Source organism: Erpetoichthys calabaricus, chromosome 7 (assembly GCF_900747795.2).
Source record: "Erpetoichthys calabaricus chromosome 7, fErpCal1.3, whole genome shotgun sequence".
In the NCBI taxonomy this organism is placed as follows: Eukaryota; Metazoa; Chordata; class Cladistia; order Polypteriformes; family Polypteridae; genus Erpetoichthys; species Erpetoichthys calabaricus.
In genome coordinates, this window is record NC_041400.2 from 108,544,695 (window position 1) to 108,563,543 (window position 18,849).

An 18,849-nucleotide genomic window follows, 5' to 3' on the forward strand; every position below is an offset into this window, starting at 1 on the left:
CCTTGTGCCCTGATTTGGCTGGGATTGGCTCCAGCAGACCCCCGTGACCCTGCGTTCAGATTCAGCGGGTTGGAAAATGGATGGATGGATATATATATAGGTATAGAAACAACAAGATGGTTAAGTTTGCAAATGACACCAGGCCAGTTGGATTGGCAGATAATGTAGAATCCATTGAATCATTATAAAGGGACTTGGATGGCATGCAGTCTTGAGCAGATTTGAGGCAGATTCCATTTATCATAAATAAATGTAAAGTATTACATATAGACAGTAAAAATGTTCAAATTTGAATTATACTATGGGAAGTCATAAAACTGAAAATATTGTTCATTGAAAGATTTTAGGAGTTGTAGTGGACTTTACGCTATCAACTTCCAGACAGTGTTCAGAAGCCATTAAGAAGGTTAACAGAATGTGAGGTTATGTAGCATGGTGCGTGGAGTACAAGTCCAAGACGGTTATGCAGTTTTGGTCCTTAAGCTACAGAAAGGACATAGCAGTGCTAGAAAAGCTCCAGAGAAGAGAGACTAGGCTGATTCTAGGGGTATAGGGGATGTGTCATGAGGAAAGATTTAAAGAGCTGAGCCTTTTCAGATTAAGCAAAAGTAGATTAAGAGGAGACATAATTAAAATGTTCAATATCTTGAAAGTAATTTGTACAGTGGATCGAGACTGTTACTGAAACCTGTTAAGGGTAAATTTCGCACAAATATTACAAAGTCATCCTTTACACAGGGAACCATAGACACATATAATATGTTACCAAGTAGTGTGGTAGATAGTAGAATTTTAATAGAACCTTCAAAACTAGACGTTTTTATTTTGGAGGAATTAAGCGGATAGGACTGGCAAGATTTGCTGGGCTGTTCTCATCAAAAATGTTCTGTTTTTCTAATGAAGTTTTACTTGATGTCCATAAAATAAGGTAGCCATTTTGGTTTAAGAAATTTTATTCCTTCTAGTATTGCACTGTCATTTTTAGTATCTGAATGATTACGATATACAGTACAAAATAATTATTACAAAAAATGTAAAACAGATCATTTTTAAAACAGTTTCCATTTCTAATACAGAAATGTAATTCCATTACAAAAGCAGCAAGCCTTTGTTCAGAAAGATGTATGCAGTTAATCAGCCATTATCTTCTATACTCACCATTAGATTGCATGTTTAATTTCAAAGGCTCAGATTCCAATTAACAGAATACTACAGTATCACCAAAAACACAATCCAAATCACCTTAATGAGTCCATCATAATTCAAACTTTAACAAATAGTGCTATGTAAGCAGATCTAAAAAATTAAAGTCTATTTCTCACATTTCGGAATAAAATGAGTTTGCATAAAAGGCAACAGACTAGCACAGTAACCTGAAGATTTAACATCCCAAAGAATTGTGTATTTATAATTAACAAATAAACTATCCTACTCCTAACAGTTGATTGATTTCTTTTAAAAAAGCATGCATATTTTTTTAAAAGATTACAAAAACACTTTGTTGCTCAGTATTTCAGAAACAATTGCATCTTCATACTTCTGTCAATACCATTTTATTTGCAAAATACACTTAAAAATACTTTCAAGAACTTAGCTGCATCTGAAAAGTGCATAAATTTGTACAGATCCAATAGAAAAAGCCAGCACATACAGTAAAAGGAATTAGAAAAATCAACATTTTCCTTGAGTGCAGGAGGATGTATGGAAGCACCTGGCCTTTTATTTAAAAAAAATGTATAGCTATATGTTCAAATTCTGTCTTCTTTCTCCAAAAGGAGCTGTCTTCAACTTAAATGAAAAAAAACAGTCCCAGAATCATAACGTAGAAAACTCGCAAGGCACCTCAGAGAAAAAACTCGTGCAATTCGGAGTCTTCTTTTTTGTCCACTGTGCTCTTTGGAGAGCAGCTGTTCCCCTCATTAGTGCTGATGAGAAAAGAAAGAAAGAAAAACAATTTTAGTAAATAAATCAGCATTCCCTCAAGGGCATTTTTTCTTTTTATGTGTGGTGTACAGAATGTACCTAATATTTACTGCAAAATCAGAAGACACCTTTATTTGTTCTTTGGATGAAAATAATGGAAAAATGCATTTTTATTGCACATATTTTTCTGCTTGACATACCAGCTACAGCTTGGAGCGATCTGTGACTTTTTTGTTGAAATCCATCAGCCTATTGAACGTGCTGCCTCCATTACTGGCAGCTGCAATCCGTAACACTGAGAACAAAACAGGAACCAACTGTGAATGGGATACAAGGCACTCTCACACATACAGGCACTCTAAGGCTGTCAGGCCACTTAACACATAAATCTTATGTTACAGTGTGTGTTTGAGTTATAGATCTGCTTTTTATAGCATTAAAACTTATGAAGTACACATCCATACTGTTCTGCTCTTACATCTCAAAGATACAATACAATGCAACTTATTTTTGTATAGTGCTGTTCATTGAGTGCAGGTGCAGAGCACTGTGAACAATTCTCAGTTAAAATACAAGGACAGATTATACTAATTACAAAATACAGAACTGGTACACATATAATTGCAGATTTGTTAAAACACACAGAGAAAATGATAAAAACTGATTAAACATAAATGGAAACCAAAAATAATGTGCTTGGTAGGTTAACTGGCCACAGAGAACTTGCTCAGTGTGTGGGGATGCGTGTGTGTCATCCAGTGGATTCACACCATGTACTGTATACCCAGTGCTACTGGGGCAAGATCCGGTGCTTACAACCCTGGTTTGGGTTAAGCAGGCTTATTAATAAATTAATGGACAGACAAACTGAACCCAAGCTCATCTTGGTTTCTTTCAGTAGTTTTTATTTCTGTCAACAGTGCTAATTTAGTTTGTATTTTTAACACTATACTGTAATATTTTTTGCCTTACAATGGGTCTTGTATCATTAATCGTCATGAAGTAAAGATCAATTGACTAAAACCTTATATCACAAAAAAATAAAAGTAGTGAACTCTGTATCTGTAACATACCATTCATGCCAAATTTTCAAGCTAACATATTAAATAAATCCTAAAATTATTTTGTATTAGCATTAGATTAGATCTCAGAATAAAATATTTGTTTATTGTCCACTGAGACATGTTTCCATTCGAAGCAACAGGATATTATTTTTTAACCATGTCTTTATAAAATATAAAACATAAAAAAGTAACACTTTAGGCACTGATATGATAGATATAAGATAAGATAAGATGCAGATATTTCTCATTTACTGTACTCTTATGTAACAAGACCTTAACAATGGTTTCTTTTGGTCTTTATAATACTTATAAACATCAGTAGATTGTTTATTCATCTCTGTGCATTGTGGAATACTGACACAATGGTAAAATGACTTGTTAATATTAAGGATTCACAGGTCTTATATTAAATATGTAATATCAAGAAAAATGTGTCTCAGTTAGGCCACCTCAGCCCACTCCAAAGTGAAGTTTTCTTAGAAGGTCACATCACAGAGATGAATAAACACTTTACTGATGCTTCTTAAATGTTATGAAAACCCAAAAAGTGTATATTAAGGTCTTGTTACATAATAATAAATAAGTAATAAATGCATTTTTGCAGTACCTAAACAAAAGTGTTACCAAGAAATATACACATTTTGTTGATAGTTTAAAATATAATTTTAACAACACGCATTAATGCACATTAAGAAGTGAATGAGATAAAGTCAACAAGCTATCCTTTGCTTCTACCCTCAGAGCTGGAAAGATACTGAGGACATGCAACATTGTCCATGTCCTGCCTCTAAACCCACCTCCTACTGCTCTGTTATAAAAGAGTGGTGCATTTGAAATATGTTGTATTTTAACAAACAAACAAGCAAACAAAACACTAAAAAAATCATTAAACAGGGTAGCCTGTAGTGTAGGAACTTTAAATGTCTTTCTTTTGTGTTCTTTTCTACAAATATTCTTGCTCCCTGTCTCTCTCTCTCTCTTTATATATTCATATATATATATATATATATACATATATATACTGTGTATATACTGTATACTACTGTTCCCTGCGGCTCCGCCCACGTAGTAGTGAAACAGGTCATACTTTAAAAATCAATAAACAAAAAGGTATCACTAGCTAAGCAGAGGCAAGTTACACTCCAAATCACAGAGGTAGACCGACTCCCCGCTCCCAACATTACGCTTCCTCCACCCCTCGGCCTGCAGCATCTGTCTTGGATTAGTGCAAATAAATCGCTCCTGCAAGCAAACTATGATTCTTAGCGCGATGAGAGAAGTCGCAAAATGAACCGGAACGTTCAAGCAAATTCTAGAAAAAACCCGATCTAAATCCATTAAGTAGTTCTTTTGTTCACTAGCTAAGCAGATGTAAGATACGCCCAGAGGCTGGTGCGTGAGTAAGGAGGGCCCTGCCCCCCCTCCCCTTGGCCCGCTGCGTCTCTCTCAGATTCGTGCAAATAAATCGGTACCGCAAGCAAACTATGACTCTTAGCACGATAAGAGTAAAAAAATCAACAGAAATGTTCAAGCAAATTATAGAAAAAAACCAATCTAAATCCGTTAAGTAGTTCTCTAGTGAAAAGCAGACAGACATACAAATAGACAGACAGATGAATTTTATATATATAGAGGTATATATGTATATATATATATATATGCTATGCTAGGTTTACTAAGAGCATAGCAATCTACAGGTAGATTGATATAAGCAGACTTATTTCAGTGATCAAAACAAAACCTGTCTTCACAAGGCTTTTAGTTAAATGGCAAACCAACTAATTCAAACAGAGCATTTGAAGTTTTCTTTCACTTTTAATTATTTGACCTTAAAACAATCCCTTTGTTTTTCATTTAAATATCATTGATTATAAGGTATTCTTATAAGTAAAAATACACAGACTTCTGATATGAAGTACAAGTTGACTTTTGATATACACTTTACAGAATTATAATGTAGACTGTAGTGTATTAAAAGATGCATAGGATGCCTGCTTTAAATTTAATAAGTTTGAATCTTCTCAAACGTAATCAATCCTTTCATTTTCTGAACACTTTAATTTCCTGCTCATGGCTGATGGGGATGTGGTGCTGGGTCCCATCCAGGAAACTCCAGGAGCAAAGCAGTCTGAATTAAATTAAATAAATCATTGTAAGAATGGGCGATGGATAGAGATCATTCTGCCTGATGCACTTGTATAACCACCTCAAAATGTGGAGCTGTTAAGTCACTGTGTGAATAATTTTGAATTACAATAGTATGTCTTGAGACAACACAAGACCACATTGGACTCTGCAGGTGTTTTCTTATTTGCTGACCATCTGTACAAAAATGTAGAGTCACTGTAATTCCACAGATTTTTGATGGTCTTGGCACTCAGTTTCCGGATGATTTTTTTTATGCATATAGAACATGGATTGCATCATTGTAAATTAAATTATAATGCAAAAACTGTTCAAGATAATGAAATAAACATGAATTAAAAAAAAAATCAGTAGCAACGGTTTTTATTTCACAGCTTAAAGAATCGAAGCACACATGCTTTTAGTTCAATCTGATTGTGAATCAGAACATTATATGAATAAATAGTGATGGAATGGATGTGCAGTGAATGGCATTGTTGTCTTGTGAATCCATTATCCTGAGTTTAAATCTCTCGTCTCATTGCTCTTTGTATAGAATTTGAACATTCTCTCCACGTCTGTTTGTGGTTTCTTCCAGGTAATCTGTTTTCCTTCAAACATCTCTAAAGACAGCCAACATAAGTTAATTTGTAACTCTTAATAGGCCTCTGTTTAAGTGTACATGAGTGTGCCCTGTGAAACTAGTGCCCGGTCTAGACTGGTGTCTAGGGAGTTTTCTTGATACTGCCAGTTCAAGTTCTATTTTTAAGTTTAAGTGTGTTTGAGAACATTATGTTTCATATATACAGTGTACACTCTATCTATCTATCTATCTATCTATCTATCTATCTATCTATCTATCTATCTATCTATCTATCTATCTATCTATCTATCTATCTATCTATCTATCTATCTATCTATTGTAAGAAAGGCGCTATATTGTGCCCGACCTGACACAGATTCAGACGGGAGGCACGTGTAAAAACGACTAAACTATTTATTTTTCTTCAGCTGAAGGGCACGTCTTCCCCGTAATCCCTCCAGCCACAACACAGTCCTAAAGCACAGTACAGTCACCAAGCACTACCACAAAATCACACCTTCTTCCACCACCACTTCTCCGCAAGCTTTGTCCACCTCCACCCGACTCTGGCCGCTGAGTGGTGGTCGTTGGCTTCCTTTTATTGCTCCAGGTGGTTGATTGCCGACATCCAGCTGCACTTCCGGGTAAGGCGAAACCAGTGCCCAAAAGGGGCCAGCACCACCTGTTGCAGCACCCCCTGGTGGCGCCTGCAGAACCCCACAGAGCTGCACAGAACTCCAACCCCCATGAATCCCCGGGGAGTCCGAGGGACCGCTGCAACCCAGGGAGGCTGCCAGCTAGCATCCAGGGGGAGATACTGGGCTTCCCTCCCTTGTCCCCCTGGCAGATGTGGTGAAGGGGCGTCCCGGCCAGGCATGTGCCCCGGCCATCCGTCACTCTATCTATCTATCTATCTATCTATCTATCTATCTATCTATCTATCTATCTATCTATCTATCTATCTATCTATCTATCTATCTATCTATCTATCTATCTATCTGTATAGTTTTACAAAATATACAAGTACATTTTTGATAATTCACTTCACTACTAACACTCAAATTATTTTTAATGCAAAACTCATGTATAAAGTTATCCAGTTGACAAAGATATACTGAACATCTAAAGGAAATTTTTTGAATTGCATAACAGCGTTTCCAACAAGACTTTAATTGCCATCCTAAAAATGGATTGCAACTAAAGATTTGGGGATCTGGCTCTCACGGAGGAATGCTGTGGGCAGACCAAGCTGCTAAATTTTTTAAATCTGACACAAGGCATTTACTGTTATTAACTTCATCCCAAGTAAATGCATGTCGCACAGACTGTGGTAAACAAATAGCAATGCACATGCATTTTTAAAGCACTGATCTACGTTTTAACATGATTTGAAAAATTTTTTATATTCAAAATTGTGTGACAAATATTAATAATTCCTACTAATCCTAGTAGGTATTGGTCAACTATCATTTTTCTACTCATAGCAGTAAGGCACCACAGTGGAGTGTGAATACTGCTATCTATCTGTCTATCTATCTATCTATCTATCTATCTATCTATCTATCTATCTATCTATCTATCTATCTATCTATCTATCTATCTATCTATCTATCTATCTATCTATCATAGATTCAATGTCCTCAGTTCAAATCTTACATCCTCTTACTTTCTGTGTGGTGTTTTCATATTCTTGTGATACTGTCTTTCTCTGGGTGCTCTGATCCAAGTGTACCAGCAGGTTAGTTGGTGATTCTACATTAGCATTGGATGGGTGTGTGTGAGTGGGCCACAAGATGGACTTGTGTTCTCCTTTCTTGTTCCCAAAGCTGCAGGGATAGACTCTGGCCCCTAACAGTCATTCACATCCCCAATAAACCATGTGTGTTTGCTAAAAGTGTCTATACAGTAATCCCTCGCTATATCGCGCTTCGACTTTCGCGGCTTCACTCTATCGCGGATTTTATATGTAAGCATATTTAAATATATATTGCGGATTTTTTGCTAGTTCGCGAATTTCTGCGGACAATGGGTCTTTTAATTTCTGGTACATGGTTCCTCAGTTGGTTTGCCCAGTTGATTTCATACAAGGGACGCTATTGGCAGATGGCTGAGAAGCTACCCAACCAGAGCGCGTATTACGTATTAAATGAAACTCCTCAAATATATTGTGAGCACGGGGGCTGTTCGCACCCCTAGAGGATATGGCCACTCCTCAAAAAACGCTGAAAGATTACCTTCACATTGCCCTCTTCCTTGCTGGGTTTACATGTGGCTACTTTGTCAAGCGATATGCTTCCTGCACGGTGCTTCGCATACTTAAAAGATCAAACAGCACGTATTGATTTTTGATTGTTTGCTTTTTTCTCTCTCTCGCTCTGACATTCTCTGCTCCTGACGGAGGGGGTGTGAGCAGGGGGGCTGTTCGCACCCCTAGACGATACGGATGCTCGTCTAAAAATGCTGAAAGATTATCTTCACATTATCTTCAGTGCAGCTGATTTGTCAAGTGACATGCTCCCTGCACGGTGCTTCGCATACTTAAAAGCTTGAACTGCACGTATTGATTTTTGATTGTTTGTTTTTCTCTGTCTCTCTCACTCTCTCTGACATTCTCTGCTCCTGACGGAGGGGTGTGAGCAGGGGGGCTGTTCACACACTGGCCTGGAGGATACGGATGCTCCTTTAAAAAATGCTGAAAGACTACCTTCACATTGCTGCCTTCCTTGCAGCTCCTTTGTCCGGCGGTGCTTCGCATACTTAAAAGCCAAACATCCCTATTGATTTTTGATTGTTTGCTTTTTTCTCTCTCTCTCTCTGACATTCTCTGCTCCTGACAAGCACTCCTTTGAAGAGGAAGATATGTTTGCATTCTTTTAATTGTGAGACGGAACTGTCATCTCTGTCTTGTCATGGAGCACAGTTTAAACTTTTGAAAAAGAGACAAATGTTTGTTTGCAGTGTTTGAATAACGTTCCTGTCTCTCTACAACCTCCTGTGTTTCTGTGCAAATCTGTGACCCAAGCATGACAATATAAAAATAACCATATAAACATATGGTTTCTACTTCACGGATTTTCACCTTTCGCAGGGGGTTCTGGAACACAACCCCCGCGATCGAAGAGGTATTACGTAATACAATTAAATATTAATTTATTAACATAATTGCTGAGACTAAAATCCATGCAAATAATTATTTAAAATGAAATAAATACAACAAGAAAATAAATTCTTGTTAAATGAAATCTAACATCACTTTGACATTCACAACTATGAATTCAAATAAAAATTTCATAACATTCGTTTAGTAAATGAAAGTTCATTCTATTGCATCTTAAATCTTATCAAAGGGCCAATGGGCAGAGCCTGACAAAATAATTAATAAGCTTCCTTCAATAATGTAACATGTTATTAAAACGTTTTAAACAATCCTCAGTTTTATTTTCTTAACTATTTTTTTTCCAATTTTCTATCATATTCTGAGGCTTATTACTAATTGAGAAAAATACTGCTTCTTGTGAAAAATGCTTTTTGTGAAACTCAGATGTGATCCTGTCTTTACTCCGGGTACTGCATTTCTGGATTAGGGACTGGACTAATTGGCCCTGCAGTGTTCTTCATACCCTTAGGTGTGTGCACATTTACGACTTGAATTTTTCAGCTTAGCGACAGGGCTTGAAGGTCATTGGCTGTATTCATTTTTTTTTAACTGTGCCTATGCACCTCTGGTTTGAAATGTTCACAGTTGAGGCCATGTGTGGCACATGTCAGTGAAGACGTATGAAAAGTTCAATGCTATTTGCTCTTTTGAAGGTGGCCACATTAATTTAAAAAGAAAAAAAGAAAAGAGATCAAGATCAAGAATACATTGTTCACAAGACATTACGCTGCATTTTAATTTTCACCAACTGCTAAGGAGGACTGCGTTAAATTTGGAAAATCCACCAAGAAAGCCTATTTGTGCGCAAGGAAAGGAAGCTCTCAGTATCCTTCTCCTGTTTTAAAGAAGCACAGAATCCTGGTGTGGAAATAACAGGTATGTACTCCACATAGAAAATAACTGTTTGATGACCAGCAAACACCTGACCTCATGGTAGGTAGCTGCTCCCTGACATGTGAAGTGCCATTTGAGTTGTGCAGTGTGTGTAGTCTACTTGCTCTTTCCATGTTATTATGGCTTGCCCTTTTTCAACTGTAAATTACTTGATTTGAAAGTGTTGCTGTTTCAATTTAGGCACGTTTTAGCCAAAAGATTTTACTAATCAGCAGTTGCAAGGCTCTCAATTTTAAACTTAATTGCTGTATTTTGTCAGAAGATGACAGTGTCAGAGGGCATCAGAATGATCTGCTGCTAATCAAGACAGGCCACTCACCAGCATTCCACTGTTTGATTGATTTTTTGTGACATGAAGGGTGCATTAATGTGCTTGTTAGCCATTAGCAAAACAGGTACAGATATTGTCAGTTAGATAGGTTAATGTTTATGTGAGAGAATTCATAACACATATAGGAAAATCCTTGTATGGTCCTACCAAAATTTTCATGCAAAAAACATCACTCTGGAAAGCATTTTGAAAATAAACACTTTGAAAATAAAATGTTTTTTTTTTTCCAAATCATCTCTTCTGCCATGGACCAATTTTAGTACAAATGTATTTAAACCAATCCAAAAGGTAAACCAAAAAATTGGAGGGAATTATTTGAAAAGTACTGATCTATAAAAGTGTAATGTCATAAAGTCTGCTATGTTATTGTTTATGACTGATTAGATGGTTTGAACAATAAAAAATAATTGCCTCAATACTCACCTTTTTTTAATACTACATTTAAAAATTAAGTACTTTCTCCTTAGTGGTCATGTAAACAATGAAGAGGCCAAGGCGTCTGTTCTAACTAATAAAACATTTTTTTTTGTTTAGAGCCTGACTGGTTCAGATTTACAGATATACAGTACATGTTAGTGGAAAATAGTGAACTATAAATTTGTTTCCAACAGCCAATTATTCCGAATTAACCATGGTCACAAGCCAAGAACTAATCTAGGAAATGGTGCCCATCCACTGAGGAGGACGTTCATTCATAATCAGTCATACTGGCTAATGCAGAGTCATTAGTTAATGTAATTTGTAGGTCTTTATAATGAAGAGATCCCAGAGGATAACCCATAAGGACACTGGAAGAATAATCTGACTTCTCACATGGACTTAATGTTTTCCATGTTGTGTATACTAATGATTTCTCAATATGCCCTTTGGGAATGTTCACATTTCTGCATTTTGCTGCATTATTTCCTTAGCTGCATATCTGCAGCCCACCATTAAAATCAATAGTACTCTACAACCCCTGTTCATATCACCACAGAGAAATGCAATGTGTTTTTAAAAAATGTGACACGCCACATATTTTATCTACATGTAGAAACACAAAAACACAGCATTGACTGTATTACTACTGCAGATATGGCTGAGACCATGCACACTCCAAGTGCCACAGAGGAAATGTGTCCAATATCATCTCTGTCTCAGACACGTCTTCAGGATTACTACTACCACCATTATAAATAATAATGTAGGGAATTGTACTGTCGGACTAACACAACAAATGTCACAAGGCTCAACAATATGTGTACACATATCAGGAAATAATTGTGGTAATTTGTTTTTCATTAGAAACTCTTATTTACTTAGGCAGATGCATGTAGAAATTGCAGATAAATATGTGCAAAACTGTGAATGAAAAAAAAACTCATGGAAAACGTACATGCATTGACATGCATCTCTCTGTACACGTAGGTGTGAATTGGGCCTAAAACTCGCATTGATGCAACATATCGCCAAGAAGATCTTGTGGCTCAATCAACATTACGTTAGCCAAGAATGTCATGATTCCATATTTGGGTGGTGTGAAAGAAAATTTAACTGCTTGCAAGCTACCAAGGGTTAAAAGCTGTTTTGTCATAATGGCAGGTTATTTATACAGGCATCTGTCATAAGACAGGTTGCAATAAGCAGAACTAGGACAGCTTCTTAGATAGAATGTGTCTGTTAGACACAGGAAAGATGACTTTTCCTTCTTTAGGGCCCCATCTGCAACGTGCACAAAACAAAAACGGTTGGCCATTTTGTGCAATTTAAAATGTAATGCATAGGTAAACGATATTATGCTTTTTTATAAGTAAGGTGAAGGAGGAGGGAGAAAATATAAAAAGCCGACTGTAAAAGCAGAACTTTGCTCTTCTGCCTTGCAACGTAGAATCCATGTACTCATCTGTGACTAAAAAAGACTGATTGATTGAACTATTCCTTCCTCGGGGGTTACTTCCGCAGAGGTCACTGTTCCTGACTGATATCAGGTTTCCATTTTTACTTTGCTATGAGTATTTGTATGCACAAACTCATAATTACATTAATGTGTTTTTATGCCTATTGGATTTTTGCAGGTTCAATTTTTCAGCAAGTTTATCTAATCAGAATAATTTTAGCACTGTATAGCAGAAGTCAACCCATAAACTTGTCATGGTCAAATTAATCCAAAAAAAGTGCAAAAACATTTAATGACCTCCTAGTTATTCAGTGCAAATATTACAGAAGCAAAATTATAAATTTTTTGCCTCACACCTTTAGGAAAGTGGGTCTGAAACTTATCTAAGCTAACAGAAAATATTTTCCTTCAGGAAAGAAATTTGCTGATGGCATTACATTTGCAAAAGACTGTCTGGAAAATCCCGTTGAACTTTAGAATAATGGTATCTCTCTACAAACAGGACTAAAATGAAGAAATGCCACATTTGACAAAAATCTTTCATTGTGTATCTACAAAATAATTTTAAAAGAATAGAAATGGGAATCATGATCTGTGGTTGCCTTTTCTGAAAATCAGTTCAGTTCACTATTAGACAATACTACTGTACTTCTACCTACTACTACTACTAATACTACCTCTGTTACCACTAGTACTATAATTGAATTCCTACGAAAACATTTAGGAGGAAATATCATGTCCTCCATGTTCATGAGAAGTCACTCATGACAATGCACATAAATGTTAAAGCAAATTAATCAAAACTGGGTTATGTAGAAGATGCTGGTGTTTTGCAGTAGCCAAGTCAGTGTGCAGAATGTTGTGTTAAGACCCAGAGTAACGTGTTACAAGACAGCCAAAAACATTGAAGCCACATGTTTTGTGAAAAGTAATGAGAAAAAATGGTATTTAGTTATTAGCAAGTGATTAGTATCACTAGGAAATGTCATAGCCGATAAAGGATGAACCATCTCAATTAATTTAAAGGCTTGCTTACTTTCATACATTAGCTAATTCTTACTAAACTACTTCTCTTTCTATTAAATACATAGAATCATTTAAACAATATACTGTATACTGTAGAGCTAGGGGAAGTAACCAGTGTGTTTTAGAAAAAAGGACTACTTTTAACTAAACGAGGATTTCAAACAGTGCATCTGTGTGCTCAGTTTTTCTTGCCTATTCTGTCCTCAAAGAATAGACATTCCAATTGGTTGTGAGGCAGTGGGGTATGTCAACCATCTTCACCTTTTAAATAGAAATGACCCAGGACAAAGTCCAGCTTGAAGATAATGCCAACCTTGTTACCATCCTAGAAAAGGAATTAACTTGTTACCTTAGTGGAAGAGATAAAGACCTCATTCTGTGGCTATCAGTTATGTACCTTTAGTTAAATAATGCTCCATAACTAAGTAAGCTTAGTCATCAAAACAAAAAGTCCAAGAATTATCACAAAACATAAAAGCAGCGGTATGTGGTCTGGCAAAATATACTATATGTATGTATGTATGTACTATATGTATGTGTGCATAGACAGAAACGTTCATGGAAGCACACTAGACATTGAAGTGATCACAAATACTTTGTCGTAGGGAACCATTAAAATGGGACAATAAAAAGGTAGAACCACATGGCTGACGTCTTAATGGCACGTCTCTTTTTTTACCCCAAGCAGAAGCTACAACCTTTGAGCACTAGGCCACACCCCTATGTTTGTCCCATAAAAGGGACACATGGAACTTACTATCAGAGCTTAAAATGTCCCCTGAGAGGGAGAGAGAGACTGGGAAATAATAAAAAAGGTACTAAAGAACGACATAATTTTACCAAAAGGAGCTCCCCACAACAGTAGTTAATTTGTGAAATCTTAACCCATGATACGATAGATAGATAGATAGATAGATAGATAGATAGATAGATAGATAGATAGATAGATAGATAGATAGATAGATAGATAGATAGTATTACATCCTGCTTTTTGCTTTTGTTTTAATGCATGCAATTATTCTTTTCATGCAGTTGAAGTTAGTTTTGTTTATTATAGCAGAATTTCCACAGCAGTGAAAGAAAAATGTTTCTTAGATATACACCTTTCCCAAGCACATACCATGCATTGTATATACTTTCAAGGCCATCAGTAATCATCAGGCAAGATGGGTGCATGGAACTGAAGAGGCAAGGCTCCTAAAAGAAGTGCAGTGCAAATGTATTTTTAAGCAAGTATTGTCTTTTATCAGGCAAGTATTCAAGACATGCAACCATTAAGTAATTTTCTCATCAAGCAGATCATAACAGCCAACAGCATTTTAAACACAGCCTGTCGTCATTTTTATAAAACTTGAGCTAACTGCATACATAAGCATTTCCACGCGAAGCAGGTCATTCAAATTAGATAACTGTAGCTTGCATTAAATCTCTGAGAAGCTGCATGACAGGTCCTGAAATGCAGAATTTTCAGTAGGATGACACATTTTGCTAACTGAATGAGTTAATTTATACCTAACAGTATCACATTTAAATACTTATCTATATATTCTTTTAAACAGCAGGCATTCTAAGTGATGTCCTTTAATGTAAATTAAGGTATTAAAAACACTGCTATTGTAAAAAAATGAAAGAAGTACAAGACAAATTTACAGTATTTGTTTCAAAAAAAGATATAGAACATATTGTGCATTTTGGGATTTCATATCAAAACTATACTGCACTCACTGTCTTGTTCTTTAATTTTAGTGGTGTAATTTGGTTTGCTTTTGAGTCGGTGACTTTCCTTCCTATGTGATGAGCAAGTAAACCAGAAGCGGAGGTCTTCATGATATTAGCTGCCTGGTAATTATTATTACTATGATTATTATTGTTATTGTTGTTATTGTTCTGGTTTCCACTCAGTGACTCCATGATGGATCGGAATGTTCCGAAAGGCCTTTTCCAGGAGTCACCAGATTCGCTGCCTGAAGTTCTGGATGCATTTTTCTCACTCTCTTTATTTTTGTTACTGTTTGAGTCACCTTCAGTTTGCTCAATGTGCACAACGGGTTCTTCAAAGGTTACCCTAAGTTTCAAGTTTTGAGAAGTCCTGCGTTTTGAAGATGGTGATTTGAGGGCACTTTTTGGACTTGTGGTACTCTTTTGCCCATCTGATGGAGGTACTTCACCAGTAGCACAGGTTCTAGGTAGGCTTCCACTTTGGTACAGCAACTCAAAATCAGGGTCACTACTTTCAGAAGTAGGCGATGGACTTTGTCCATCCATGGACTTTGACAATCCAGTAGCAAAGGCATATCTTTTTCCAGAATTTGTTGTGTGCTTTCTTATCATTAAGTGTAAACTCTCAGCAGATTCCACATTTTCTACAATCGGTTGTGGCCGAGGTTTGTCTGCTCTCTTTGTTGGAGTGTTCTTCTGCTCTTCTGAATTGTAGTTGTCCGTGTCTGACTCACTAAGTGACCTCTGCATAATCTGCCTCAGCCTGGCAATCTTGAGTTCTCTTTTTTCTGCTGGCATCCTTCTTAATATTCTGGGACCAGCTCCAACCCCCTCTTTTTGCCTATCTTGAAACTCTAAAGATAGCTTTTCTTGAGTGCAGACATTATCCACAATCTCTTTTCCAAGCAGCTGGCGCAAGATTTTATCAGCGTCCTCCTCTTTCTGTTTTATCAGTCGTCTATTGACCAGACTGCTGATGCAACTTCTTGGCAGTGCTGAGTTCCCTGACTCGGGAGCATTCTGTTCAGGAGAAAAGGGCACTTGAGGTCTGGTAGCTGAAGGTGATAAAGGTGAACTAAGAAACAAAAAAAAAAAAAAAATAGAATTTAGAATTGTTTTTCCAAAGCAAAATATACCAATGAATGAATAAATACTTTTGTAAATCACTACCCTCTCTTTGTCTGTGGAAATTAATTGCAGTTATGCCAATCTTCCATTAAGAGATGCACATGTATCCTTCATTTATTTATTTACAATAACCTCGTTGCATCTTCTTAGTGATTGTAATGATAAGGAATAGGGTTGTTTTCTTTAAATAAACAGATATATATTTTTAAGGATCATTAGACTGTTGAAGCAAAAAAAAAGCTTCTGAACCCATGGAGCCAGTTAGGCATTCAGTTGAGAGGCAATGAAAAACAATACAGTAGTATCTCTACATTTATTTTGCAAATATAGCTCAGAAAATATACATATATTTTCCCAAAATAGGTATAATGTGTGAATCTTTGTTTTTCGAAGAGACTTTTGCTACCATAAAGTACCAGTACTGTGCAGAGCACAGACTCTTATATAGATTGTAAAGTATAGAGCTGGGCAGACTACATACTCTTGTATTGTCTCTTGACTGTTCCTCCATCTGTTTAATTTTTTTCCACCAATATAATCTGTTTAATGGTGCAGGAGTCTAATCCATGACCTGGATGAAGTCCAGGCTAATTAAAATGCAAATTAATGAGGTTATTTGACTTCTGCTCTTTCAGTTTGCATATTCCTAAGATGGTTTGAACTGCAGCTATTGATGTCAAAAAATCTGACATTCTCTTCATAATTTGATGTAGTCAGTAATAAATGAAATATCCTTGGAGTCTATGAAAGAAATCCACAGGTATGGACTTAAGCAAAGATGTGAATCTGAGGGCAAACATTCCAGGGTGGCAATGCAGCTCTGTCAACCATCACTCATAAGTTTTACAAAATGTTTGTGTCAAACAAGTAAATACAGCAAATATATACAATTTGGAAAATATTTAATGATTTATTCTGTAAAGAGTGGCTTGTCAGGGATGGTAGGTTCCATGATACTGCTGTTATGTGGGACAGTACTCATGGGTATCAAACTTGGTTGCTGTAGGGCTACTGTAGCTGCAAGTTTTCATTCCAGCCACTTTTTCCATTATAAAATAATTACTAATGTATGTTAGGTACTATGTTGCCTTGATCGTATTTGACATGCATTTTAATTGTTTCATTTTTTTAACCATCAGCCAAACAGCAATGAGGTGAAAAGTAAAGCAATAGATGCCATGCAATTTTCTAGCCTGTTTAATTCAAACCCATGTCTGGGGGTGCTGGAGCCTATCCCAGGTAGAATAGGGTTTAAGGCAGGAAAAAACCCTGGACAGGGTGCCAGTCTATTGCAGGGCAAACACACCCACATCCACCAACACAGCACAGCCAGTTTAGCATCATCAATTCACCTAACCTGCATTTCTTTGGACAGTTGGGAGGAAGCTGGACCACCTAGAGGAAACCCGCACAAACACAGGAAAAACATGCAAACTCCACACAGGCATTTTCTGAGATGCAAACTCCAGTCTCCGCACTGCAAGACAGCAGGGCTACCACCGTGCCACCCTGCTGAGCCAATAAAGTAGCTGCTCAGGCTAATTACATTCCATTGGTCTCAATAAAATACTTGAAAAGAAAAAAAAGTGAAGATCTAAGAAAGGTTGATCTGCTGTGGTCTGCAAATAATTTGCATAGAAATCTCAGAAAATTAGAAATGGAATGACTGACATGGCAGAATAACCATACTAACAAGTAATGAAATTAAATTACGTGTTTCAACAGTATCTAAATAGGAAATTAGTTGCAGTGAAACTGGTGGAACTCCAGGACTGTTTGAGAACCCTAAGTTAGTCAATCATTTGTTAGCTTACTTTGCATCTTTTATTGTTTAGCTGCTGGTTTAGGGGAAAAGATACAATAAACAGGAAAGTCAATTATAATGAAGGCAAAAGGTATCTGTTAAATTAGCATCAGTAACTGGTTACTAATTAACTAACTACCTACAGCCACTGCAGCCCTCCAGAATTTAGTTTGATACCCGTGCTGTAATAGTCCCTAGGGGCAGGTGCAGTGACAATGTGAACAGATCACCAGAAGGGGCAATAAAGGGACAAAAGTAGAGATGGAAAATGGGAAATCACAGGCTATAGACCAATATTTCCCTAAGCCAGCAACTGCTCCTTTATCCCACCATGGGCAAGTGTCTGAGCTATAGCTTGTCCATTTAAGAGAAAGGTTAAGGGTCAGGGTTGCAAATATAGTGATTTTTCTAGGACTGTTGTTTTTTTCTTACATTAAGTCATTGCTGATTCAATTTTCATGGGAACATTTATTTTTTTCAAAAGATATTTAATTATATCATTATCTCAGTGATGTCATCATGTTGTAGATGTTTGGTGCAATCACTTCCAATTTGCATAAAATTTTCATAGCTAATGTCATTGCATATTCAGTATGTAAGATAGTAGAGTGGTATTCTATTCGTCCAAGTGTATGGTTATTTTGAAAGGAATTATAAATTTTTGGATAGTGATTATTTAGAGAAAAGATTTTCAGATAGCCAGGACTTTTTTTTTTGCTTTTTGACCAGGAACAATCTTTAATTTTTACTTTGACATAATACTTAATGTTTTTTATATTTCTGGTTATCCATAACATCAAAATTGGTCTTCATTTCAGGAAGAGAACTAAATAAGTACATTGAGTTCTGGTACTGAATTTATTATATTTCTAAAGAAGATAAAACTCAGCATTAAGTTACCTTAGAATTCTTTGGTATTAGTGAACAAAATATAGTATATCATCTGCAGCACTGGATATTTTTATAAACATATCAAAATAATTTCATAATATTGGTCAATTTGATCAACTGTTGTATGGAATACTTCAGTGTTTCAAGCACCAAAGACAACTACTTCATATTGATTACCGATCTTGAAAAAGCAACAACTTAAAATAAAGCACATACCAAGGTGAACCATTGGGTGTTCCCTCTTCCATACGTTGTGTTTCCAGTAACTGCTGAAGCTGACGTTGTAGTGTAACTCGTTCAGCAGCATGTCTGCAAAGAATTGAGAACAG

General features: G+C 36.4%; 1 protein-coding gene across 2 annotated transcripts in view; it reads right to left on the reverse strand.

The window, feature by feature from the left end:
• Positions 1-935: 935 nt before the first annotated feature.
• The window catches only part of sncaip (synuclein, alpha interacting protein), a 250,325-nt gene continuing 232,411 nt past the window's right edge, over positions 936-18,849 (reverse strand). The window contains exons 10-13 of one of the 2 annotated variants that reach the window (XM_028805251.2): positions 18,737-18,829; positions 14,704-15,772; positions 14,099-14,175; positions 936-1,925 (exon numbers count right to left, since the gene is read on the reverse strand). In XM_028805251.2, coding sequence (XP_028661084.2) covers positions 1,844-1,925; positions 14,099-14,175; positions 14,704-15,772; positions 18,737-18,829 — 1,321 coding nt within the window. In that variant the 3' untranslated portion in view covers positions 936-1,843. The remainder of the gene's footprint in view (positions 1,926-14,098; positions 14,176-14,703; positions 15,773-18,736; positions 18,830-18,849) is intronic. The other variant, XM_028805252.2, reaches the window with a different exon arrangement.